This window comes from Archocentrus centrarchus, chromosome 19, assembly GCF_007364275.1.
Source record: "Archocentrus centrarchus isolate MPI-CPG fArcCen1 chromosome 19, fArcCen1, whole genome shotgun sequence".
Lineage (NCBI taxonomy): Eukaryota > Metazoa > Chordata > Actinopteri > Cichliformes > Cichlidae > Archocentrus > Archocentrus centrarchus.
In genome coordinates, this window is record NC_044364.1 from 12,784,328 (window position 1) to 12,811,227 (window position 26,900).

The following is a 26,900-nucleotide window of genomic DNA, read 5'->3' on the forward strand; positions in this document are numbered from 1 at the left end:
CAGACCGTTTGAATGTCGGTGACACACTTGAAAGGTCCTAAAGTTTGAGAGCCCTAGAATTTATAGGGGTATACCTGGAGACTGCGGCAGCAGCATGCTGCATACAAGAGCCAATTTCATAGCTGCTAAATAAATGACAAAATAATTTTTACCTTTTCTGTAATGTGACAAATTTAGATTTTGTGATATCGAAAACCTATTATCAGTGGAAACCTTGCTCTGCCATAACTGTCATTCTCTAAAACCCAAAGATGCATAATAGCTTGTAAAATTTCACATATTCAACAAATGCATAATACCCCCTGATAATACCCAAAACAGCCATCATGTGTTACTGAGGCTCTAATACAGCCAGAAGGTTAAATACCTCTCAGCTTGCAGTGAAGTGAATATATAATTCCTATTGTAGGACTGGTGAAAACAAACTGAATAGATTCTTGCTTCTATAAATATGTGGAGCCTAAAAACGTGTTCTAGAATCCACCAAACCTTTTGTACCAGTGCTACGTGTGTTGGATTGCAAAAATGGAACAAAAGCTTTCAGATGGGAGGTAAATGATAGGTAACAATAATGCATGAGCTGAGTTTTGGTTTCCTCTGTACTAGTGAACAGTCATTTGAGATGTTATTGAACTGGCAACACTGACACTATCTTTGGTGTTGCTTTAAATGAAATCAAGAGTCAAGGTTAATTGCGTGGCAGCATGATACTCTTTCATTTATTGGCCACAGCAGCTTTATTCGTAGTAGAGGCAGACAGGAAATGGGGGAAGGATACGGGGGAAGACACATGGGCAGGCTAGCAACAGGCCGGGACTCAAGCCTGTGCTGCCCGCAACGCAACGCAGCATATGCATGTGGTCGCTGGCTTCACCACTAAGCCACCTGGGTGCCCATACGCTTTGATTGTAAGCACCTTAAGACAAATCCACCCCCATGTGTTCTGACCCAGAGAAACACATCAGTCATCACTTCTTTGCTGGCTGCATCACCCACGACTGTTGCCATCTAGATAGCAATCTAAGTGAGATTTGGCAGCTGCTGGGCTATGCTCGCCTCACCTCGCTGAATCATGATATATGATGTTTACATAGCCATAAAATTCCCTCCAGAAGTGAAATGCTCACTGCTTCCCCTAATTAGGAGGAAGCAGACATAAACATAGATGACTTCACACAGCATAGGCACACATACACACAGATATCAGACTTAGTGAGCATCAGGTTTTCCATCTGCAAGAATAAACAGGAACATATTTAGATGAGACATATTTAGATGCGACAGATGTTTCCCCTGCTTTCACTTAAACACCTAGTGTGAAATTTCTTATTAATATAAATCCTATAATATCACCTCTCAGATAATACTACCTGCTCACTTTATTACTTAAGAGTGAAGGCATTTGGGCATAGTAAAAACAGGTTCAGTGCAATATTTGTGAGAGCTATTATTTTACTGTCAGAGCTTGCAGTGAAATGCAGATTGCTGCACAAACACCTGATGCAGACATGCATTTACTCACAAACATAAAGATGTCCAGCTGAAGGGCAGATGATCTTGTCACTGAAGTTGAGGACTACAGTCCTCAGGGGTTGTCTTATTCCTGCACAGATTGGCCTGCTAGTTGCTCCATGTTATTTAGTTAGCTCATATCTGCCACTTGGAGCTGCGCAAGTCAGGCCAGGATAAGAACACTTTCCTGCAAGCCGGACCTCGACACACTCCAGAAAAAGTACTTGGACTTAAAACAGCATTCAGTATCACAGCTTTAATTGGAAAGTAACAACTTTACAAACCAGGGCAAAAGAATCGTTAGAACTTACACATGTACACTCACTAATCACTTCATTAGGTACACCCATTCAACTGCTTGTTAATGCAAATATCTAATCAGCCGCTCACATGGCAGCAACTCAGTGCATTTTGGTATGTAGACATGGTAAAGACCACCTGCTGCCCATTAGAAAGTTTGCAAGTTTAAGGTGCTTCCTCATTGGTTTCACTTTTCAAACTTGGAACCTAAAACTATCTTTTGTGGATTGATTGCTGTTTGGAATCACTGCACTGAGGAACCACAGAGCGCCTCATCCAGAAGTGAAGTACATCTCCTCCCTGCCTCAGGAGGCAACAGAGCTTTATGGGATGATAAAATAAACTAGTGATCATGTGAGCTGGAAAACTGTCAACTACAGCCTTGGCTGAAACAGACAGGTGTCTGTGCTTAGTATTAACTTTTCAGTGAAGGATGTGCATTAAAGGTCAAGTAGAATTTGCAGTCTCATAAGCTGCTGAGCTGCATGGCAGGTGTGAAATATATTTTTTAAAAAATCAAATTTAAAAAAAGCTGACCCATTTTCAACTAAAGTGAGCAGTGTGCACACACACGCACACACACGCACGCATACACACGCGCACACACACACAAATGCTACGAAAAACATAACCTCCTTGAGGTAAAAAATAAAAACAATCACATTTTAAAACGTGCAAGATTCTAAATTTTAAAGACCCCATTTTGATCACAGGGACTGGATATTAAGAGTTCCTGAAGTGTAAATATAGTTCATTTCAAAGAAAAAAAAAGACTTAGGTGTTAGAGGCCTCTTCCACATTTAGAGCCTTTAGAGAACTTCACAATAAAAGCGTGCTGTTTTTAGACACGGCAAAATTGCTGTTGAAAGCACCGACATTTCTTTTTTCCTTCAAAATATCAGTTCACTAGCAGCTCTTGCACATGTGAATATATAAATGCAGCTAGCACACTATTACACTAATCTAAATTTTTGCCACACTTGATCTAAAATTTACCAAACTGGTACAAAAGTCTGATATGACCACAACTTCAAAATGTGATTCTGATTTCCTGCATATCTCCAGTGACTTTCTTTATTTACTACAGCCTGTTAAAGCCATCATTCCAGGTCCTTTAGTGCTGTAAGGACAAGGAACTCAATGCATCACTAAGGGATAGGTGGTATTTTATTGGCACAGGATGGAAATAACCATTCACAAAAACACATCATCATTCTGGTTTAATGCGTCAAGCACATTTTCAAATCTTTCCACAGTGCAGTGTCGATATGCGCTCTCATTCACTGAGACAAAGACACTAAACAGATTCTGCCAGAAGCACAAATGCAGAGCAAACACCAAACGAGTCCATTAAAACCCACAAACCAGACATTTTCACAAAGCTACTGACTTCAAGGACTGGATCTGTTAGCGCTTGTTCTTGCATAATGAAATGGGAAAGCAGCTTCTTCAACTTATTTTAGTATTGTGGTATTTAGTCCATCTTTCCAGAAATCTTGTATATGATATACAGGGGTTTTTTTTTAAATCACAAACACACATCCAAAATTAGTGGAAACAAGCTGTCCCACAGCATGTGCTTTTGTCAACAATTAGTCCTTGCTACAAAATTGTGATTGTCTATTTAGGCACAGAGTACACGATCATCACTATTCCAATGCATACTGTACAAAAAACCTCAATGACATCAACAGAAAGTAAACAGTTAAAGCAGCTGTGAAGTAGTTTTATAATCACTGCACTGATCTTTTGGCATTTTCTTCTAACATACATCACAATAAATGCAGACATCGTTTACTTTGCCAAGTATGCAACCTGACACTAAGTTTTCTCAGAACAGTGTTGGTGATAACGGTCAGTGGTTTTTTTCTATCCTGCACACACAGCAAACATTGACATCATTTATCTAAGATCCTAACAAAGGCCACATTTTAAAACGCTAAGCTGTAATTTGTTTAGTAAAGAAACCAACAGCAGTCAGTCTTATTTGCTGGCGCAATAAAAATTAAGGCATGAGCTAAAAAAAAAAAAAAAAGTAAGGCCAAAAATGATTGGACTCATAATTCTTCAGCATAAGCTTCCTTCACTGCAAACCAGCTTCAGGTAAAGCGGTGCAGACATTTCACCTCGATTAAGGCAAAAATAATTCTAAAAAAAAAAAAAAGGCTAGGAGATAACAACAAGGCAATTAGCAGCAGATGAAGTGCTAATGACTTAAAGCAGAATATCTGATTCTTAACATTCAATCTGAGACTGCATTTGTCTCCGCAGGTTGAGGGTGCGCCGATGGAGCTGCTGCATTTGCTGCATGCGATCTCGCTGGCGAGCCAGGTTGTGGGGGATGGGGTAACGCTGGGACCCATAGAGATAGTGGTAGGGGACACGAATGTGGCAGGCCGCTGCGCGACACCGTGGCTGAGGCAAGGGCGGCAGCAGCATCCAGCGCTTCCTCTTGGCACAGTAACGGTAGGCCTCCTTGCGGTACTGCTTGTCCACGTGGTTGCTGTTCCTCCACCCGCCAATGATGAAGATGTCTTCACCCAGGTGGCAAATAGCAGCACCCTCCAAGCTGAGGACCTCTGAAGGGAGGCTGTCGAGGATGTCCTCTGAGATGTTTCTGCTTATTTTCTGCTGAGCGGCCTCATGCGTTACTGTGTAGTTCTTGGGGCAACAGGATGCTGTGTGATAGAAGTTGGTGGATGCAACAGCCATCTGAAAACTACAGTAGGTATCAATCACTGGTAATGAGTCCACTTCCTGCCACTTGCGGCTTTCTGTATCGTAGCAGGTGGTCACTGTGCTTAGTCCATCATCGCTGTCTATGTCTACAGGGGTCCTCGCCATCACATACACATAGCGATCCTCCACGCTCAGTGTTTTTACATCTCGTAGGATCTTTGGCGCTGGCTCCAGATTGAGCCACGCGTCCTGCTCGGGTTCATAAACAGAGACATCTTTGAAGCCTGGACTGAAGTTGCCGTGACCGCCGATGATGTACAGTATGTCTTTGACGCACGTGAGGCCAAAGGAGTGCTTGCGGGTGGTCAGGCTGCAGACCGACTCCCAGCTGTTGATGTTGGGATTGTAGCGCTCCACCATCTTAGCGAAGCCGGGCTCCATGGAGCCTGCCACATAAACATGACTTTCAGTGACTGCAATGGCATGTCCGTCGAGGTGGTTGTGAATGTGAGGCAAGTTGACCCAGCGGTCCTCAGCAACAAAGTAGCCCACGCACTCACTCAAATAATCTCCACCTTCTGAAACACCACCCACTACCATGATCACATCCATGTTCTGACCAAATCGAGGCTGGATCGCCACCATGTAGGAGTCGCCGAGCTCTGAATCATCCGTCTTGGGGCTCTCGTGGCGAACGGCATGGACCTCAAGAGCACTGGACACCAGCTCCTGACAAGCTGCACTGTTTGCCACTAATGGCTCCTTTCTCACTACACGTGTCAAGAAAGTAGGAGCAATCTGTGGCAGCCTTAAAAGCCTGAACAGCTCCTCAAAATGCTTCTCTCGCTCCTCTGGGTTTTGGTGGACCCATTTCACGATGGCCTCAAACAACTCCTGTTCAGACTCCACGGTGATTTCTGTGTCGCACAGCCAGTCTCGCACCAAGTGAAAAGGCAGTGTGTAGAATTCCTCGTTGTGGATGACTTTGTGGAAGTTTCTTCTGATTGTCTCCGCGGCTCTCTGAGCAAGCTGGGTCAGTGTGTACATGTGTGCAAGGCTGTGTACGGCTACACAGTTGGACATGCTCAACTTCCTCATCAAGAACTCTCCACAGAAGGTCTTCAACTGCCCCAGCAGAAACCTGATAGAGTGAGATATCAAAGTTACTCTAAAAATTTTACATTTCTTTGCCATATTAAGTAAAAAACACAGACTCTGTTTATTATGGCTTATTGTGAAAGTCAAAAGCTTTTGTAATGACAAGTAATAAAATCTGGAATGGGGTAAAACTGGGCGAGGGGGGACAGCTCTGTTGTGGATCAGGATGGCCAAGCGATCAGGTCGCAGGCTCCTCTGGAGGTGTGGGCTCAAATCCCACTTCTGACAACAAGTGGCTGGATATCTACCAATCAGAAGGTTGGAGGTTTGGGCCCAGGCACCTCCAGCATCCTTGGGCAAGATACTGAACCCTGAGTTGCTCTGGATGCAGCCACGTGAAAAGTGCTGTATGGATGTGTGTGCGACTGGGTGAATGAGACTTGCGGTAGAAACACTTGGAATGCTCAACAGTACTACTGAGTAGGAAGGTGTTATATAAGTACCAGTCCATTACTCAGTACTCTTGGATTAAACCACACCCATCTTCAAATGCAGGCTGAGTGTGCAGTTTTGTGAATGCATCTTGAACAGTTGTTCTTAGACAGCAATATGAAAATCTGCTCAAACAGCCTTATTGAGACAGACTCACAGGGTGAAATCAATACCATAATACTCTGTTCTATTGAGCCATCCAGTAAGCCATAACAGAGTGCCAAGAAACCACCATAAACAACATCAGGGCATTGAAACTGAAACAGCTGAATTAAATTAAACCAACGTTTCTTTTTCACTCATGATTTTTGTACTCTGAAATTTAAAAATCTCATTTTTTTTGTTATCTAGCTATCATATCCAAGTATAAATAATAATAGCAAAGGTGTAACCATGCAGGTTGTCACACCCTTACAAGTCCAGCAACATAGGAGCTATCAACCATGCATCTTCTGAACACACACAAGCCCTGATAATTGTCATGTCCACACCCAAAGGCCAAAATACACTACAAAAGGTGCTTGTGTGGGCCACATCTACGTACTATACGGAGATGAGTGGGGTTTTAGCTTCTCTAGCTCCTTTTAATGAAGCATAATTTGATTTGGCAACTATTCTGAAAACAAGTTTTTTATTATTATTTTATTTTGTTTTAATTTTTGGTCGGAAGTGGTGATGGTTGGAGCCTATTAACTCAAATGTACTTTACTGACTAATTCTTGTGATGACAACATACAAAGTCACCACCTGGCGTGACTTACACACTTCCGTGTCTAAGGATTCACCTGTAATTACGAAAGTTAATCACCTGTCAGCAAGTTCCAACACTTCATGCACATTGGCGGTGGTCACCCTCACTTCTCCTGTGTACATGAACTGTATGACACTCTCCACAGTCTCTGGGTCGGGTCTTGTGCCCGAGCTCCATTCCTTTAGCTCCACTCGCCCGGACCGGGACTCTGAAAACTGTCCCGACAGCAGCAGCATGAAGTACTGCGACGCCGCGGATAAAACCGAGCGGTGTGCGGACAAGGTCTGAACCCCGGGCACCGCTCCCGAGCAGAAGACTAGAGTCACGTCGCAGAACAGCCCCGCTTTCCTCTGCTCGTTCTGCCGTCGGGAAAGCTCCGAGCAGTAGGCCGAACAGGTGAACTCCTCGGCCTCCTCAGGTTCGCCGTCACCTGTTAGCGCTCCCTGCGCCGCGCCTCCGTTGCTGCGGACGCAGTCCTCCGGATCCTCCGCTGCCGCTGCCATACCGCACGGGGTGAAACTCAGAGGCAAATGCCAGCTCCGAACTATCTTCGGAAATAACTCACAGGTGTACACAACACATGTAAACAAGCATCTGGAGACTGACATGCATGCGCTGCGTTCAGAGGCTCGATGAGAAAACAGGAGCGCTCACTTCCGTCTTCAAGAATATTCCAAAGGTGCGATGATTTTTGCTGGATGTCAGTGAGAGGTTCTTAGATCCAAGCTAAGATATACGCATCTCTGACGCAGATAATCCAGTGTGTTACGTGTATATATTTTTATAGCGTTATAACGCATCGAAGCGTTTTTATATTTTAGATAAGTTTACCTTTGTTTAGGGAATATACTGTTGGGCGCATGCGTGTTGCGACTGCGAACCGTCTGCCGGTGATGTGCAGTTTGGCATCTTGTGATGAGGTAACATCAGCTTCGTAACTATGTAACGCTTTAAACAAGTCATAAATCCTGATAGCGTTTATGCTGTACATCGACAATACATTGATAAACGTGTGTTTCAGTTTGTGCAACAACGAAAACAAAAGCGTCTGTGTGCACAATAAACAAAATAGGTCGTCCTATTTCAAGGAGGAAAAAGTGTTTTTTTTTCTTTCTTCAATTGATCCAAGTCACAAAGGCAAAAATATCTAATTAAACTAATAACACAAAATTTGTAGTCTGCTTCTCGCGTTTTTGTCAATCAGGAAACTCTGCACTCCAAAACCTGTTTGGAGTCAAAGATGAGATTGAAAACGGGATTTTGCGGTTGCTTCTCCCTAAAAAAAAAAAAAAAAAATACAATAAAATAAAGCCCCACACGCACTGCACACAAAAATCTCATCACAACTGTGAAGCAAGGTGCTTTGAGCTGCTCACCTTTCTGAAGGCCATGATGCCTTGCAGTGACCAAGGGATGAATAATAGGAACACAAATCATCAATCAGCTGTGAATTTACTTTGACTTGGCCTCCGCCAAGTGTATATATAGTGTTGTACTACAGTATATTTCTAACTGGGCAGCTCATTCTCTTTACAATACTTTAAAGATTTAACTTGAATGAAAGACAGGTGTGAAATGTAAAAGTGAGATCAAACTACAATGTGATATTTAAAATCCCCATATACCAGTATGATTTCCTAAATGTTGCCAATACAAACAAAGACTGGGGAATTTGAAGCATAGTTTTAAAGATAAGATCAAACTTTCATAAAATGTCTTATTTGACCTTGAAGAGGTCAGAAATCCAAAGTGGTGTGATATTTAGAACCCGTATCTCATTCCCTATATGCTTATGTTTTCAATACAAACAATGGCAACAAGAAACAAAGTTTTAAATAGCACTAAACAGCTGTTTAGTTTCTACTCATTTATACAAATGCAATTATTGTCCATGTCACAGATACACCATTATAATTTTTAGAAATTCTGAGCAGCAGCCCTCTGATGAGATGCAGAATTATGGAGCCAGTTCTTTCAGGCTGGAATGTTTTAAGATTTTCTCTTCAACACTAAAGTAAACTTGCAGGTTCATCATGTTCATATACATATCTGTACATTAAAGATGACAAAAGAGAAGTAAAACAATAAGTTCTTTATTTTACTACTATATGACAGCATATTACAAAAAAAACAAAAACAAACCCCCTCCCAAAAAACAAAAGCTTTTTTCACATTTAAATAAAAACAGATCAAGCACAGCAGGCATTACAGTGGGCTGTTACAAAGTGTTTTAAGTTTGTATCAAGTCTTCATTGAAAGTTGGACAATTTCTCTAGAGAACGTCCACATTATATGCTGTAAATATTCAAAGTAACGCAAACTGCTTTCATGGTCCCTCTCCAAAAGATGCTTTGCAGACTCACAGGGCTCATTCATGAAGCATTTGTTTGCTCCTATCGATGCTTCTACAGGTTCCTCTTTTCTACAGTTAATCAGAATACCAACAATCAGTTAAAAAAAGGGGGGGGGGGGGGGGGGTAATTAGCAGTAGCTGATGAACTTCAACTGCTCGTCTACAACCAGGGCTGTAAACATGGTTGTTCCTTGAAAGGCAACTGTACAGTGACACCAAACCCATGTTTACTTCATCTCATTTCTCATGGTGATGCATCCTTTTCATGATATTTGTAACATCTGCGTCATAACATCGAAACACAATTTTTTTAAAAATTAAATAAACAAAAACAATAAATTCCCTAAAATAACTTTGGTTTACTGTTGTGATGACATATTGTTTTTAGTAGGAGTGAATCATGGTGAACAAGTTTAAAAATGTGTTTAATAGTGTTTAAACCAAGATGCTGTACTCGGAAAGCCAGAAAGCACATTTAAGCACCCTTTCCTGTGGTCTAATCCAGGCAGATTAATTAGTATTTAAAAAGAAAAGAGACATTATTGTAAAGCTTAGGAGCCATTAATAGAGGTTACTATCCAGACTATGAAATGCAGGATTTAGGACTGAAATTAAGCTTGAATCTTGTTCCTGTACTCACCATACATAACCATCTCTCAATTTTTTTACTCTGTGTACCAAGTGATTTTGTGCTCCTGCAGTTGCTTGAATTTGCATTGGTGTGGCCCTTTGTTAAAACCTAAACATCTCAGACTTTAAATTATTTCTCAAAAACTAAGCCTAGAAATATACTTCCCCCTTTTTCCTCCATAAAAACTAGATTGAAAACTTCTACCCAGATCCCTCAGACAGACAGGACTTTCCACTTTCCAGAGTCACCCCACCCAGTTTTCCCCACGGCAGCTGCTGTCATAACTAGAGAGGAGATATTAAGTTACATGAGATGTGTAATGCCACTTGACATTATCATATAGAAGTCACTTCCATTCTGTGATAAGGGAATTACATGGACATATGTTCAGGAAGCACATAGGAGATGTCATCCCATGGGTGACGGTATAGACCCTGTTTCAGCCTCTTCTGGTCCAGGTAATGGCCTAACAAAAACAGTCACAGGTTAGAGGATCTGTTTTAAAGGTTTTCACCGAGTATGTCATGGCTCCATTTGAACAGGACTCACCAATGAAGCCCATACTTCGGCCGAGGACAAAGATCCCATTTAGTGCACCGATCTCCACAAACTCATCAGCCTCATCTCTGGAAACAGTTCAACATTCATATGAGAAACAATACTGGACAGTGTTCCCCTCAACACACAGCAACACCACAAACAATGCATCTCAGGCATCTGAATTTTCCAAAACCCAGCTGTCAAAAATACATCTGGTTAAATATAAACAATGTAGCTATAAGCTGATGAAAGTGTTTATTGTTGTATCTGTTCCTGTTGATACTCAGTAGCAATATTGACACTAATAATATTTAATGGTATTCTTAACTCTTTTGCTAAATACCACCTTAGAGGATGGTATAAATCATTTATCATCGAGGTGTCACATCAGAAATTCACTAGATCAGCTGAAGTAACGCCTCACGGTGAGGTCGGATTCTTACCGTGTGAAGCCTCCACAAGTCCTAAGCAGGTCCACAAAGGCAACACCAATTAAGCCATCTACATTTAGGATCAGGTTGGGTTTCTGGAGGATACAATTTAAATATAAATGGTTGCATATTTAAAAACAAAATAATTGTATGCGTGTTGTGTTAAATTAAAAAAAAAAAAAAAAAAAAAAGACAAAGAAACCTCTATTCAAAATTTTTACCAGGCTGTTATTTTACAGTAAAACCATACCTGAATGCTCATATAAACATGCCTTCAGTGCTTGGCCTTGTTTATGGAATATGCTTTTAGGTCTTATTTATTTATGTATAGTGGTTTTCTGTTACCATTTGATTTTTTTTTTTCTTTTTAAATGTTGTGCTTGCACACAGAAGCTGCTTGAAGAAAGTTTCACTCTGGCTGAAGTACCTTGGAGGTGGTGATCTTTTCCACATCGAGGGCGTAGTCGAGAAGCTGGGTGGAAGGGAAATGCTGCTTTACAAAGTCCTTCAGAATCTGCACCCTCATATCTGGGTTGTTGATCTGAAACCAAACCAAACGGCATTTATGACAATGGTTTTTATATCCATCTTAATCAACCTCAGATTAACTCAGAAGCAAGAGTCATCTGTTTAAAAAAAAAAAAAAAAAAAGGGCATCATTTATAGTGTGTTGTTTATTGTAAAAAGTTCAGTCACTTACTGATTTGACCCTGTGGCCAATACCCATGATCAGCTTGCCATCCTTCTTCATCTTGTTGACAAACTCCATGGGGAGCATGCCGCTGTCAAATGCCTTGCTGAACTGCTTTGCAGCTGCATCCAGAGCACCTCCGAAACGGTCCCCCTGGATTATATGAATAAATCATGTTTCAATACATAAACTTTCTGGCCAATTTAAAAAAGGAAAAAAAAAATAAATCTACTGTGCAGTGAGAGGCTCATAAAAGGCAAGGAAGAGTTGGGGATAATCAATAAAAGGTGCTGGACCTAACTGAAATCTAGTGGGCAAAAAACAAACAAAGAAAGATTTAAGTCAATGATACACTGTGTCCAGTCAGTTAAGAACCAAACTGATCAACATGTGAGCAGTACTGACGATGGTGAGCAGGCCAGACGTGAGGCTTGAGACGAGGTCTTTGCCTGCACGAGCACAGACAATTGTGTTGTGAGCACCAGAGACTGCAGGCCCATGATCGGCAGTCACCATCAGGCACATTTCAATGAACTGGCAGGCGTATCGTGGTAACCTAAATACAGAAGAAGAAGAAAAAAAAAAGCCAAGTTACCAACATTTTCTCTCTGGTATTGATCCTATAGTCCTAAATACTGGTTAACAGTATTTGAAGTCATCATACGGACCTGCGCTGGAACCAAAGCAATCCCAGCACTCCTCCTATGCCAATTTCTTCTCTGAAGACCTCAGTGATGGACATGCCAGCATAGATGAGCTCCTGGCCTCGTTCATCACAGATGCTTGTCATGAATGAGGCTGGCTTACGAATCAGGCCCAACTCCTGGAAAAAGTCCAAAAATTCCACAAATAACCACCAATATATGCAGCATCTGTTGGCTTCTACTGTACAATTATAATAAAAACAAATATTTATTGCTATACAACATTCACATTTATTCTCCATTAGCTGTAAGTTTACTAGGGAGTACTGTAAAATTCTTACCCTGGCCCAGGAATAATCCATAGGTACTGTTGGGGGAGGAACCTCCTCAGCAGGAACAATGGTACCATTGGCCACTAGTTCATCATACACAGTCCTGTTTCACATACACACCATAACAGTGAACAACCCAAAAAACAAGTCAGTGCCAGACTTTGGGAAAGGTTCGTGAAAAGTATTTCTCACTTGATGACATTGCCCAGCTCATCGAAGCTCTTTGGTACGTAAGCGCCAGCATCCCTCAGAGCCTGGTTCTTGGCCACTGCCGTCTCTGAAGCCTGGTTGGCACAGGCTCCTGCATGGCCAAACTGAACCTGAAGATGGCAGTATAAACATGTTACTTAAAATCTGGAACCACTAGGCAAGAAGAGCAATCAAATCCAAAACCAGGATTTCTACTCGGCCAACAGACCTCTGAGGCAAACATGGTGGCACAGGTTCCAATGCACCAGCAGACCACAGGTTTCGTTATCCTGCCTTCCCCGATGCCCTGGCAGATCTTGTACTCCTCTGTTCCTCCAATCTGTGTGTCAAAGTAAAACAGAGATTAAAAACAGAAATCATCAGGTACAAGTAGCACAGACTAAATTGGAAGCATTTCTGGAATTATTCCCACCTCTCCCAGTACCACAATCATCTTAATTCCAGGAGTGTCCTGATAACGTAAGACGTGGTCCATGAAGGTCGAGCCTGGATATCTGAACACAGACCCATAACACAGAGACTGATAAGGAATCTGTTTTTGTGAAGCATTTTCAATTCGACATTTTTCTTTTAAGTAAATGATCAGCAACTAAAGATTTTGTACCTGTCTCCTCCGATGGCCACCCCTTCATAGACACCATCTGTAGCGCGCGAGATGATGTTGTTCAGCTCATTGGACATGCCCCCAGAGCGCGACACGTATGCCACACTTCCAGGACGGTAAAGTTTGGAAGCCAGGATGTTGTCCAGCATGCCACCTGTGTTACCAATCTTAAAACAGCCCGGCTTGATGCCACCAACCTATGTGGCAAGAATAGGTATTGAATTACACCATGTATACCTATAAAGGTGTAACTTTTTATCTAGACTATTAATTACCACACTACACTGCAGTCAACGGCACTGTTAATCACCAGTGTAATTTTTTAAACATATATTCAGTGGGATGATGTACCGTGGCAGGTCCAATGATGGTGACACCTTTCTCGTCAGCCATCTTGATCATCTTCCTGGTCAGAGCTTCAGGGATTCCCTCGGCTATGATGGCGATAGTGTGAATCTGAAAACGCAAGTAAATAAATAAAACATTCAGATTTCTGTTTAGAAAAAACTGAAGGAGAAATATCTAAATATACTGTGCAGCACATCTTTATACCTGTGGGTACTGCATGGCCTCCACTGTGCTGTCAAAGGCAGAACGCAGCGAAGCAAAGCTGATCAGGACGTCCACCTCAGGGTGCTTCTTCATGGCATCGGCCATGTTCTTATAGACTGGAAGCAGGATCTCTTTGTGGCCCCAGTAGAACTTCTGCTTGTGATCCCCACTGGGAAATGTGCACAATATGAAACAAGGCTAAAGAACTTTAATACAGCCAAAACTATGATCTATCCATTCAATACAGCTAAAGAACACTTTGCAATTGCAAAATGAATTCCTGACCATTCCTAAAATCCTGTCAAATAAAAGTCCAAGTTTATAATAATTTGGGATTGTGGTTTCCTATTGAAAACAACATTTGATCGAGTTCAGCACACTCTTTATTTCAGACAGGACCACAATCAAGAGTTTCTTCCCATTTGAACAAAACAGAGCAGACATCAGTGCTAACAGACAACTCTGTTTTCACTACAACATCCTCCAAAGTGGCGAAAAAAAACAATGTTTGAGTTAAATCATGTGATTTGTGCAGTTAACTATTTAGGACAATTTGTTCAGCAGCATTTTACAGTCAGAGTTTCTTCTAATTTAATTCATTTGAGGAAAACATGGGAAGAAGCAACCTACGTGAAGGGGTAGACCATGGCTGCCACAGAGGGTTCCTCCCGAGAGCACACGTAGTCAAAGTCCAGCATGCCTTGCACAGCACGGGTCTGCATGCCCCAGACAATGGTCTTGGTGTTTTTTCTGAAGAGCGTGGTTGCTTTAGCTGAGGGAGGGGTGGGGGTGGGCAAAGCGAGAGAGACCGAGACAAGTCAGTAGGGGAAACTGAACTAAAAGCACTCACAGATGAAGAGGGAATTCTGACTCAGAAAAACAGCAGGAATGGAAATGTAAGCAGCAGAGTAAAGACAGCACTCACTGAGGACACAGAGACAAGAGAAATACCACCCCGCACAGGTTGTACATCCTTGAGTTTGTCCAACCTTCTCCAAGTCACAGTGTTGCAAACATGAATCTGCTGTGTCACGCTATTAAAAATTTGACATTTTACAGTGAGGTATGAAAAGCATGTGAGACTGGGATAACTGTTCTGGAAACCACGTGTGTGGCTGATAAGACAACCAGCAACTTCACTGCGTTTCAAATAAAACTCTTCCTTCATCATTGGCAGTATACGTCCACTGAAAACTGTTTGACAAAAGACGTTTTTCTATAGTTGGTTTGAAAGTCTGAGTTTGCACAGTGCTCTCAGAGGCATATTCCCCACTTGGAAATACAATGCAAACTGCATGACAGATCCTTGAGTGATGACAAGAATCTGCTAGTGTTGGAATGACTACATTACAATTAAAAGTCCAGACACCTGAGAAATTAAGAGTATAAAGAAAAAAAAAAAGTTATGATGCATAGAAATTGCACTCCTCTGCAACACAAGTTTTATTTCTTAAAAGCAATCATGTTAGTGCATGCGCTTTAAAGCTTTTGCTGTTTATCCCAATTTTTTTCCAGTCCTCCCAAGTCTCTCTTCCTCTCTGCCTCCTGTCATTACTTCTATCAGCTGCCCAGAAATGTTGCTTCCTCTTTAACCCCATTAAGGAGCAATGCTTTAATAGGAACTCATCATGTGTTTTGGACTGAGGAATTTGTACTAACCACTATAGTTCACAGCACTTTTTCCTTCAGGTTTTCCTACAAGTTTTAAAAAAAATGATTATGTGGCAATGTCAATGAGTAAGCCATAAAAATGTAAAGCAGAAAGAGATACAGCAGATAAATGTCAGAGGGGAAGCAGAGGGACAAAGGACGGAGAGGGCAGGAAAACAGGTTTTTCACACCCTTCCATACCTCCGCTGCAGCCTGAAGAGGCTTGAGCTTCTGTGACATCCACAGGATGGAAATACGAAATGTAGCAAAACGAGCACAAACAAAAGAAGAGAACAAGAATGAGTCCGACTTTGCTGTATGTTTCACGCAACACACTTCAAAGCATTTTAGCAACCATGTATCATCACTGTGAAAACACTGCATAAGAAGCACAGCAGAGGAAAAGTTTAGTTAGGTAATCAAAATCTCATGTTTGCACGGCTGCTGCTGCGCTTTTGACATCTAACACAATTACCAACACTACTCCTACAGAACAATCCACTGTGAAGAGGAGACATCTTTTCAAAAGATCTTTTTGGGTCTTAGAATTAGAAAAAAAACAACAATATGCTTAATTTAGAGGTGATGAACAATTCATATACAAACACTGTTTATTTATATTAAAAAAAATACACAAACATATTGCAGAAGAATGTAAGATGCATCCTTCAGATATCCCAAGATTAGAAGTGTGAACAATGTTGAATTTGTAGGAAGCCGAGCACAGTGAGACCATGGCACACCTATCGCTTACCTTTCCAATCGCCTGTGACCACATTCTTCAGAGGCCACAGTATAGAATGGAGAGAGTCTTAGAGAAACAAGCATGAAAAGGGTGAAGGTGAGGTTGTGCAAAACAAGAAAAGGAGGAAAGCAGAAATTGGAAGATAAATGCAGAACATTGGTGACAGCATTTCCAGAGGGAGGGAGAAGCCAGGATGAGAAAAATAAAAAAAAGCAAAAGTGCATGAGTAAATATGGAATCTTGCCAATAAGCAGCTCAGGCTGAGTGCCTGTGTGTTCATTACCTGTTAGAAGACCTGCTTTAGACTTTTTGGCTGGGCAGGTTTCGTTAGGTGACTTGGGCTCGGAGAATGAAGCCGTCCTTGTTGTAGCTGGAGTCTGGTACAGAAAAGAGAAACATTTACAGGCTAACAGAAGTTTCCAAAGAGCATGCATACGAATTTGTTTGCAATATTAAATAAATAAATCAATCAAACAAACAAACAAACAAACAAAAAAAAAAAAAAAACGGCCAAGTGACATTAATTTGTTTAAGAGAGGGTATTGACCAACACACAATCCTATACTGACCCAACAAGTTAGTGAACTATACCATTGCACTGCTGCTGGCATTAAGGAGAAAGTTGGCTGTATGGGCGTCCATCGGGGGCTGGTTAGGAATTGGCCGGTGGCCCAGTGCCATCCCGACAATGGCAGTCATATGGGTCTCGGTTCCAAATACGTGAATAGGTATACCTGTGGTCTTCCCTACAGAGAAGAAAACACACCTTAGAATACATCCAAGGACTGAACTTAGCTTAGGATTGGCTTAGATTAGGCTTAAAACTTTCCTTTATGATAAAGCTTATAGTTAGGGCTGGATCAGGTGACCCTGAACCATCCCTTAGTTACACTGTAATAGGCCTAGGCTGCTGAGGGGTCCCTATGACGTACTGAGCGTTTTTTTTTTCCATTCACCTCTTTTACTCTGTTTATACCCCTCTCTGCATTTAATCATTATTGTTAATCTCTGGCTCTCTTCCACAGCACATCTCTTTTCCTGTCTTCCTCCCCTCAGCCCCAACCGGTCGTGGCAGATGACTGCCCCTCCCTGAGCCTGTTTCTGCCGGAGGTAGGGTCTTTATCTTAAAATATAAAGTGCCTTGAGGTGACTGTTGTGATTTGGCACTATATAAATAAAATTGAATTGAACTCATCACAACAAGTGAAACTACCACAGTATATACTACAGTTACATTTTAAGTCACTTATTTCATGAGTTAGGCTCCTCTAATCCTTAGTCTAGTCTTACTCACCTACTTCCCCCATCACCCTGAGCCCCTCTTGGTAGTTAGGCCCACCACGTCGAACAAAAATGGTGACCTCGTGCTCCTTCAGGGGGCCTTGATAATCTTTAATGGCCCTGACAATGCCCTGGGGAGGGACAGGAAGGTCAGATATGTGATGCACAAAAAGTATATCAAGCAGTTAAAGTGGTGAACTGCCAGTGTGGTTTTCTTGAGATCATTTAAAACCTTAGCATGGCTCCTTGCTCTGACCTGCCTTCAAATTTCAAAGTAATCTGAGGTGACATGAAAGGCAGGTAAGAGTAGTTATGGGTTAAATGTTTTTTTTTATTTTATTTTTTTTAATATGAAACATTACACTGAGCTCTAATTAAGAACATTAAAAAAATAGATTCATTTTTAAAGCTCTGAAAAAGTAAACAGCGTATAAGTTGTGTTTTCTCTTTAAATCTTCATTATTTTTTCCAAGCTAACAGTTTACTCTGCAAAAGATTTCCAGATAAATCAAGAGTTTCACCTTGAATGTGGCCGCTACATTGGTGAAGTTTGCAATGCTTCCTCCGATGATCAACACTTTCCCTGTAGGATAAGGAAACATGTTGGAAATGCTCATGACCGAAATTCAACAACCGCATAACACACACACATATATGGCTGGCAACTCCCCACACAGTGAACAGTGTAGCCTTGTGTCACACTAAAGGAGCAGAATCAGCTCACACAGCAGAGGAAGGATCCAACGGGCATTTCTGAACTTAAAGCAAAAAACAGATGTAACAAATGTTGAGTTTACCTCACTGAGTCTTAACCCCCCCACACCCTGCCCCCGTTTAGGAAAATAAGCTCTAATGTAATCAAGCCCAGGCTGCACCCACCTAGAGGATGTTTTTCACGTGTCATGAGAGACAGGATGGTTTTTGCGTAGTCATAAGTCTGCTGTTCACTGGGTGCGCCCGAGTACTCGCCATAATTAGCAAGCTCATCCACACCACCCAGGTCACAGATGGTGTCGCTGAAGAAGAGGGAAGACGTGTTTCTTTCAGTCGTAATTAACCTTAAAAAGTGTTAAGCTAGCAACAGGAATGGCAAGCTGGTGTTTCTTGGAAAACAAAACTCTGTGAATCAGGGGCTGCCATTTCAGTCTAACAAGCTTTGAAATTTCAAGCTATAAAAGACAAAGTGGCACAGAATTCAAATTTATGCTGAAGGTAATGATTACCTGTAGACAACAGAAGCACCTCCTCCAGCCACCATTGTCCAGATCCTGCCTCGAGGGTTCAGCAAGGTCAGCTTAAGACTGGCACCACTCTTTGCATCCAGATCGGCAATGTAGGCCTCCTACAAGTGACAAAGAAAACAGTGGTGAATACCAAAGTGTGGCCAGTAAAGAAATCTAAGGATGGAGAAATGACAGATATTTAAGACCATTTTTCATTACTGACACTCACAGTAAACCTAAGTTCAACTACCATTCTAAAAGTACTAACATTACTAATATTACCTCGGGGTACGCTTCTCTGCCAAAGGGTGGAGGAAACTCCAGGTCCCCCCATTTAGCCTTGCAGATATAATCCGCTGTGGCATCAATCTTTGCTGCCATGTCAAGGACGTATACTCCATCTTGAGTGACGACTGTGAAAAGGCAAAAATTATTTATCAATTTGTATATTTTCCACTAATGAACAAGCAACAGAGCGTGGCAGTTATTTAAATTTTTCATCATAGCAGCAGTTTTCTTTTTGCAATTCATAATGAGCTGAGTGCAATAAAATAATAACAGGTTTACCAAGGGGGTTGATTTCAAGGTAGGTAAAGTAGAGATCCTCAAACAAATTGACGAGGCCAACTATAAAACTGGCCAGGACACTATGAAGAGGGAAAAACAAAATCATAGATTGAATCAGCAAGTGTCTTACTAAAAAGAACAAAATGAGAGTAAACGATTGCTAAACTATCATGCTGAATACTGAGTGTATCTTTCATGTTTCTTGTTAGTCTGTACTGTTTAAGAGACATATCAGTATTTTCTTAGTACACTGTTAAGGATACCTGGAGAAGGAAAAAAAAAAAAAGTAAACATCAGTCAAGGTCAAAACAGCAAGGAACAATAGGTGCACTAAATGAGTCTCTTTGGTTCATTGGCAGGAATTAGAACAAATGACAACGATGCCACAGCAAATATACTGTGATTCTACACACTATTAGTTATTCCTGTATCATATTCTACAAACATCTGGCTAATCACAATCACAGCTCTTCTCAAAATCTCTCTCTAAAATGTATTGGAAGTGTTGCCAATCGCAAGGAAGATCATGGAAAGAAACATAAATGTGAACTAAGAGATACAAAATTAGATGACTAATTAAGTTTTAAGGACAAAATGACTTGGATTCTTCAAAAACATCACACACTGTCCGATCCATTTGCTTTATATTTTAATATAATATTTAAGTCATATTAAAGCCAATTTAAGATCTAAAAAAAAAAAAGAAGACATGTCCATACTCTTTCTTGTCATCTGGAACTTGTGTAAGCAGCTGCTCTTTGACTTGGTCCTCAGTGAGCTTGTCGTCCACTGCAACCATCAGTCTCAGGGCCTTGGAGTCCACATCGCCCACCTCCACTCCTCCCTCGTGGTGGAAAAGCACATGGTCGCCCTCACGAGTGGCATAGATACACACATAAAACTCTTCCTCCTGAGTGAGTAAACAGGGGGTTCAGCCAAATGCAAGGACACGCAAACATGACTTTACTGATTTTGTTTGGAAACGGCGTGTAATATTTACTTAAGGCTGACAAGTGGTTTCAACATTCAGTTCCCTGTGAGAAAATATGAAGGAACCAAACTAATCAAATGTACACTGACCTACAAACAAAAACACACAATCTGGGGCCTGTTCTCGATTAAAAGGTCCTAGATGTAATGGCTAAACCAGGACCTGCTGATCCTGGTTAAGCTATTCCACTGCGTTTAGCTCTTCTGAGAGGATTTGATGAGAATAGCTGGACACAAATGGGAAATAGCCTAATTCTTGTAAACCATGCAGTGTTTGATTTGGTTGCTTTTTTTTTTTTTTTTTGCTGTTACCTAGCCACAGACTTTGACTTTCTGCTGTGCTAAAGGTCTCATCGTATTTATGGTTTTATTATTTATTCCTAAATATTTAGAAAGTGTCCGCACACCAAGGACACTCAGGAAAAACAAATCTAAAAATACTCTTCAAACTGGTATGTTGGCTTTTCCTACTAACCCATTCCTTAATAGGCCACAAAGTAATTTAATTATTAAGACCGGCCTATCCAACATCTTCAGCTCATCAGATATTTTGTAGACTGATCCAAAGGGATGACTCCTCTATCAGAGCCTGGCATGACACAGCAGTGTACTTCATTTCAAGTAAAGTAAGCTCATTTGACACTCCAGCTATTTGTCTCATATCAGAGGCCTTGTGGTGCGATATCTTTGTGGTTTGGCTTGTAATACAGTGTGCTAATAAGTTACATGTGAATTGAACTGATAGAAGCTTAACACTACCTCTACTAAAGAAATGAGTCATGGGACAGTAAGAGATCAACCATTGTGCAATATTCTAAACTAAAAACACAACAAACCAACTCCTCATAAAAATGAAGCAACCACTGCTGGGTGGATTTCCTGAACATATGCTGTTTAAGTGTTAATCAGTGTCTACATTCAGACTACTTGCAGTTAGTTTTGACTTTATGTATACACAGTTGTGGTCATGAGTTTACATCCACTCATCATGGGCATGAAGTCACGGTAATTTTTGGCTTCTAATGATTTCTTTGAACTGTTCCTTTTCCAGGATGGAATGATTGCACTGCATACATCTTTAATGACTTATTTAAATAACAAACAAACAAACAAACAAACAAACAAACAAAAAAAACATGAATTGGGTGCACAATTTTAAATTTAATTTCAATTTTTTCTAAACCACATGGGGTCAAAAGTATACATAGAGAATCAAATATATACATACACTAATAGTTGTTTAAATGTCCCTCAGCAAACTGAACCACAACCAAGCACTTTTGATAGTCGTCAACAAGTTTCTGGGTGAATTTGCGACCACTCTTCTTGGCAGAATTGGTAGATTTTAATTGATTTCCTGGCAAAGACCTGGCTTTTAAGCATAGTCCACAGATTTTCAACAGTGATGAAGTCAGGGCCATTCCAGAAGCTTCATGCTAGCCTGCTTTATCCATTCCAAACCCAGTTTTGATGTGTATTTGGGATCATTGTGTCCAAATTGTGTCCAAGTTTCAGCAGTCTAGCTGTTGATTTAAGGTGAAGTTGAAGAATTTGAGGAAGCCCTTCATAACTGCATCCACTTTATGCAATGTTCCAGTACCACTGGCAGCAAAACAGCCCCAGAGAATTATGCTACCACCACCACGCTTGACAGCTTTGGACAGTGATGCTGGTGTTCCAGTAGTTCCCAGGCTTGAGGCTTGGTGGTTTCTGGGTAGTTCCTACACATCCCAACCAGTTTCCTTGATAGGAGACTTTGGCCTTGCTCAGTTAAAAGACATTTTAGGACCTCCAGCACCAGTTATTATAAGATTTAAGAGAGTGGATGAATATATTTGAGCCCTTATATATACTTTTGACCCTGTGTGAGAAAATCCAAAATAAATTCAAAAAATTGTGCGCCCAACTGTTGTTTCTGAAAGTCATTAAAAGATGTATGATGTACAATCAATTCACCCTGGAAAAAAATACAGTTCAAAGAAATCATTAAAACCCCCCAAATTACCACAACATTCATGCTCACGATGAGTCTATATTAACTTTTGACCACAACTGTATTTCTGTGACAACCCGTTTTGAAGAACAGAAAATCCAGGATGACACCAAAGCTTAATCAAGCTAAAACATTTATCCAAATACAGGCAGGATGTCTGTCTGCCCTGCAGGGTTGTGAAACCCACACAAAGTTACTAGTAGCGATGTGGAGATCATTAGAAAGTCAATGATTTCAAGTTACAACAGGAGAAATAACCACCGGTGAAGCAAACTGGGCAGGTCAAGTTAAACTGGTCTAAACTTTGAGGTGAGCGACCAACGGTGAGTGTTAGCTGCAACCAGAGAATGGGATGACTTCTAGTCACCAACTGTCAGCTACAAAGCAATGCACAACAAGCAAATCAAAAGCTTTAAAAATAAATAAAGCTCAGGATGTGCAGCTGGCATCCATTACCTGTGTGTGGGCGACAAATGGCTCAATGAGGAAGTTCTTCAGCACACCCTTCGCCTTTCCCACCTGTTCAAGAGAAACACTTGGTCACTGCCAGGAAGACTACATGTATTGCATAGTCAAGTGAAAATTAAACCTGAGGTATGACAATTTAAATGGACTTAGATCATATTCAAATATTTTTTTAAGAGCAAGATACACAGAAGGACACAAAACCAACCAGCAATAGTGCTGCTGGAGTAAAATTCTCTATGTGCTGGAAGCGTGGCACGTCTGTCATGTCTGTACGTATGCTGAACCAGGACAAATCGCACCCCCGACCCGAGCCGATCTAAATACAAGCCTCTGGTCTTTGGCACTGGACAGCATAACAGATCCATATGTTGTGACTAATGGAGTGGACAGTCTCTTTGTGCACAGGAAAAACAAAGTGACACTCATGATTTTACCACCATGGCTGGCTTATCTTCACTTATTATGATGAAGCGCAAGGACCATGTGCTAGTCACTCTAGCTCAATGATACAGATTGATTCTCATACCAACATTAGTCTTCTTTGTGGTTTTTAGAGACCAAATATACTATCAATACTATAGCTTCTGTTAGGATTATTTCTTTGAATGGTGATTCAGATGCAGACTTGCTAGTTCTGGCTGTTCTTTGTCTGGATGTTAAGACAGATAAGCAACCAGTAAAGCCAGGTTCAGAGTGACATTACTACATGTTTATTTAGGCACACAGAGCAGGAAAAGGAAAAGGAAGGGGGGGGGGAAAAAAAAAAAAAAAAAAAAAAAAAAAAAAGCCCTGTCATCCCACAAAAATGTTTAATCCAACTTTTGCTCAATGGCATCACTGTGTTAGCCAATCAAGTTCATCCTCGCACATGTTTCTGGTTATGGTTATTGACTTTTTAAACATGCATATCTGTCATTTCTACTTGGCAACAGTCACTGCATTTGAATGAAATTCCTCCTCAGAGAATTATGTGATGTGATTCACTTTGGTTTAACTATTGCAACATGTGGATTGTCTGAAATATATTTTATTGCCTTAAAAGGCAGTAATGAGTTGTGGTCTACATGCTCACTAAGAGAGAATAAAATTAACTCACAGTGGTCTCCTTCATTAAGTGTTCTTTGAGCCACTCCTTGACACCCTGCAGGTCCACGTTGATGCCCACTAGGCCGAGCTTCCCGCGTCGCTTGATCAACTGATCTGGCTTCACCACCAGCCTCTTTTGGATGAGCAAGCAGAAGAAACACGACAGATTTGAACAAAAGCAGAGCCAGCTGGGGAAAACACAAAAATTGAGACAGGCTTGTTGAGCAGCAGTCTTACCTCCGTCAGCAGCCATGGATGGTCCTGTATGAGGCGGTCCCAGTCAGTCTCAGCTGTTACACTAGCATAGCGGAAACGGTTCTGCACGGCCGCTGAGGTGCAGATATTCTTGTACAACAGCTCTTTCCCTGTCTGCTCGGAGATGGCTTTCGCCGACATGGCAGCGCTGGATAGCACAGGACCTTTTGAAGAAGGAAGAAAACTTCCTTTTTAATCCATTTCCAGGTAAAGTGAAATATAAAAACAATGCACAGATGTATTTTGACTCATACTTGGATGATATCAGCAACACTGATAATGTGGGTCACTGTAAAAATGCAAAACTAGATACTAAGATAAATGTATTTGTTGGGGTGATGCTATGCTGGATTATCACTCAACTGGTGAAGATCTGAACAACCTTACAAACTGGTTACAGACAAATCAGAACTAAAACAAGCTTATCCGAAAAACGACATAAACCAGTGTCCTTTAAGAATGCTAAAACACACAAACAAAAAACCTTGAATTTCACAACTCAAAGTTTCTCTCTGCTCATTTTCCTAGTAGTGTGTGTAAAAGGCTCCCATTTATTTAAAATAATTATTTATATTTAAAGATAAATCTAGCCACTGGAAAAAGCATGCATTAAACACAATTACAGCTGACTTTTACGGTACTTTTATTTGACTGATCAGTGTGATCACTCTGTTGTACCTCTTCAGCATTATTATTATTAGTCATCACTAAAACTTTAATACTCTAGACATTGTAATAAAAAGAAAGCAGCACAGCGATTAAATCCTCAACTATTTGTGCTTGTTTTTATAAATGTTTGTAGTCAAAACTGGAGGATCACACATCACAGCTAACTCCAGTTTATTCAATAAGCCCACCTTTGTCCAACACACAACGTACAGTTATGATCATAAGTTTACATCCACTCTTCAGGGCCATGAATGTCATGGTAATAGTTTTAATACTTTTAATAATTTCTTTGAACTGTATACTGCATGTATGTATTTATACTGTATGCATGCTTTTGACCCTATGTGCGCTTGAGGTAATCCAAAATAAATTCAAACCTGTGCACCCAATTCTTGTTTTTGAAAGTCATTAAAAAGATGCATGCTGTACATTCATTCCACCCTGGAAAAAGAACTGTTCAAAGAAATCATTAAAAGCCCCAAATTACCATGACATTCATGCCCATGATGAGTGAACACGTGACCACACCAGAACAAGACTTATTCGTCAGCTAAAGTGTCAGTAAAGATAAAAATTTCTTTCACAGAATGGCCAGCAAAAATTTTAATAACTGGTCAATAGCTGGAGTTACATAACACGTGTGCCACTTTGCTGTCACAAGCTTCTTTTACAATTCACCATTACTCTCTGTTTTGCGGGCGTGTAATGGACAGGATTTTTTCCATTATTTTTATTTTATAAGCATGACAACTAAGTTATTAGAAATCTCAGTATATAAACAAATAGCAAGCAAGCTGGCAGTCTAACTTCTGTGTGTATTTCACAGAAAGGGATGATGGATTGACACAACAGCCTGCACCGATGGCCCTGTCATTCCCAATTTAAACATCCCAGGAAGTTGCTGAACCTGCTCAGCAAACTCTGCCTCAACACAAATATACACAGTCATGAATATTTAGGTCATTGTGCTTTTGGCCCATTGCCTAACGCTTCAATATAATGGGATGGAAGATAGTATGGCGGCTTAAGAAAAATGCATTAAGAAGCACGAAATTGTACATTTACTGTGCAAACCACCAAGCATGCAAAGATAAGCAATGAGCCTTGAATACATGGATCTTATCTCCTCTGCATCCGTGTTACTGATAGCATTTTATGGTTTTATTTCAGCTTCTGAAAACATAATCAGAGGCAGCACTTTAACACAGAGACATAAAATAAAGAAATGTAACTGAGATTTAACACAGTGGGCTATCCCATCATGATGATTTTAGACACAGATGCCCAGTATTTAGCCGGACATAATCCCCGGGTCCAGTCTATTATATGAACCTATCTTGCCGTGTAATTAGTTGCACTGTTCAGGCTTGCGAGATGAAGAAGCTGGACTTGATGGCAGCTGTTACAGGGGCAACCAAAGGGGGTTGTGTGCTGCTTCAGACGCAGCTGCTGTCAGATCAACTCACGGGTTAGCATCACTTCTTCCATGAATGAAGCTCCTGTACCAGCCACCACACCCACTCCCGAACCACCCAGCCAGGCAAGTCTGACAACAACTTTATCTATCTCGCTGTGGGTAAATAGGGGAACAGGTTCCGGGAGAGGAGAAATAAATGCAGCAGAAAACCCTTCGCGATGAAGAATAAAGCAGGTTGCTGTTTGCGGGTGATGCAAGGACACGTTAGCTTGCGTTTAATCACTGAAAAAGTAAAGTACATCACTTCAAACACGCTGTTTTCAAGTCTAAAAATTAGGAAAAACAATGTAAATTAAGAACATATTTGTTCTTTTTCTGCCAAGCTAACACTTGGGTGCAGTTCTGGCAGACAGCCCTCACATCATCTCATGTCGGCTACCCCGAAGACCGGCTAACTGCTGTAGCCTCTCACTGTGCACAGTGTAACCAGTTAAGGGGCTACAGAGAAAAGCTGACTGACGCTAGAGTGCAAAGTAACTGAGTGAAAGCTGTTACCTTGTCGGTGATAATCACAACTTCTTGAAGGATCGCGTCCAGGCCAAAAAAATGACACAGCTAAACAGCCAGCTCTTCTTGCACCGGAGTCAACTACTGCCAGTCCCTGCCACCTCACTCCGCTCCTGTCGAACCATAATCTGCCGACCGATTACACGTCTGTGCGAGCGCCTGATTGGCT

The 26,900-nt window shown here is 41.1% G+C and overlaps 2 protein-coding genes across 4 annotated transcripts; both read right to left on the reverse strand.

Annotated features, from left to right (window-relative positions):
• Window positions 1-3,944: 3,944 nt before the first annotated feature.
• LOC115798692 (kelch-like protein 11) lies at window positions 3,945-7,440 on the reverse strand. The gene is made up of 2 exons (XM_030755636.1): window positions 6,890-7,440; window positions 3,945-5,632 (listed from the first exon to the last, which is right to left on the reverse strand). The coding sequence occupies exons 1-2, from the start codon at window positions 7,438-7,440 to the stop codon at window positions 4,048-4,050; spliced, it is 2,136 nt and encodes a 711-aa protein (XP_030611496.1). The 3' UTR covers window positions 3,945-4,047.
• A 1,469-nt stretch (window positions 7,441-8,909) lies between these two features.
• LOC115798162 (ATP-citrate synthase-like) lies at window positions 8,910-26,856 on the reverse strand. 3 transcript variants are annotated; one of them, XM_030754905.1, is made up of 30 exons: window positions 26,720-26,856; window positions 24,061-24,242; window positions 23,834-23,956; window positions 22,726-22,788; window positions 20,006-20,196; window positions 19,287-19,366; window positions 19,002-19,132; window positions 18,720-18,838; window positions 18,376-18,512; window positions 18,018-18,079; window positions 17,510-17,627; window positions 16,807-16,961; window positions 16,499-16,592; window positions 16,225-16,281; window positions 15,672-15,701; window positions 14,451-14,592; window positions 13,821-13,989; window positions 13,620-13,724; window positions 13,269-13,465; window positions 13,077-13,158; window positions 12,873-12,983; window positions 12,647-12,774; window positions 12,464-12,557; window positions 12,147-12,301; window positions 11,884-12,034; window positions 11,488-11,631; window positions 11,215-11,328; window positions 10,800-10,882; window positions 10,366-10,442; window positions 8,910-10,282 (listed from the first exon to the last, which is right to left on the reverse strand). In XM_030754905.1, the coding sequence occupies exons 2-30, from the start codon at window positions 24,217-24,219 to the stop codon at window positions 10,188-10,190; spliced, it is 3,366 nt and encodes a 1,121-aa protein (XP_030610765.1). In that variant the 5' UTR covers window positions 24,220-24,242; window positions 26,720-26,856; the 3' UTR covers window positions 8,910-10,187. The 3 variants fall into 3 exon arrangements, with proteins under 3 accessions (XP_030610765.1, XP_030610764.1, XP_030610766.1); XM_030754904.1 differs by lacking the exon at window positions 16,225-16,281 and having other exon boundaries at window positions 26,720-26,849; XM_030754906.1 differs by lacking the exons at window positions 15,672-15,701; window positions 16,225-16,281.
• Between the last annotated feature and the right edge of the window lie 44 nt (window positions 26,857-26,900).

What these genes read in the sequence shown, in the direction of transcription:
- LOC115798692 (XM_030755636.1), bottom strand. Translation starts at nt 7,440, where the DNA reads ATGTCAGTCTCCAGATGCTTGTTTACATGTGTTGTGTACACCTGTGAG. An exon ending in GTGTTGGAACTTGCTGACAG is followed by an intron (nt 5,633 to 6,889) that starts GTGATTAACTTT and finishes TCACTCTATCAG; the next exon opens with GTTTCTGCTGGGGCAGTTGA.
- LOC115798162 (XM_030754905.1), bottom strand. Translation starts at nt 24,219, where the DNA reads ATGTCGGCGAAAGCCATCTCCGAGCAGACAGGGAAAGAGCTGTTGTAC. An exon ending in CAGGGTGATGGGGGAAGTAG is followed by an intron (nt 16,962 to 17,509) that starts GTGAGTAAGACT and finishes TCTTCTCTGTAG; the next exon opens with GGAAGACCACAGGTATACCT. An exon ending in AGGCCATGCAGTACCCACAG is followed by an intron (nt 13,725 to 13,820) that starts GTATAAAGATGT and finishes TTGCGTTTTCAG; the next exon opens with ATTCACACTATCGCCATCAT.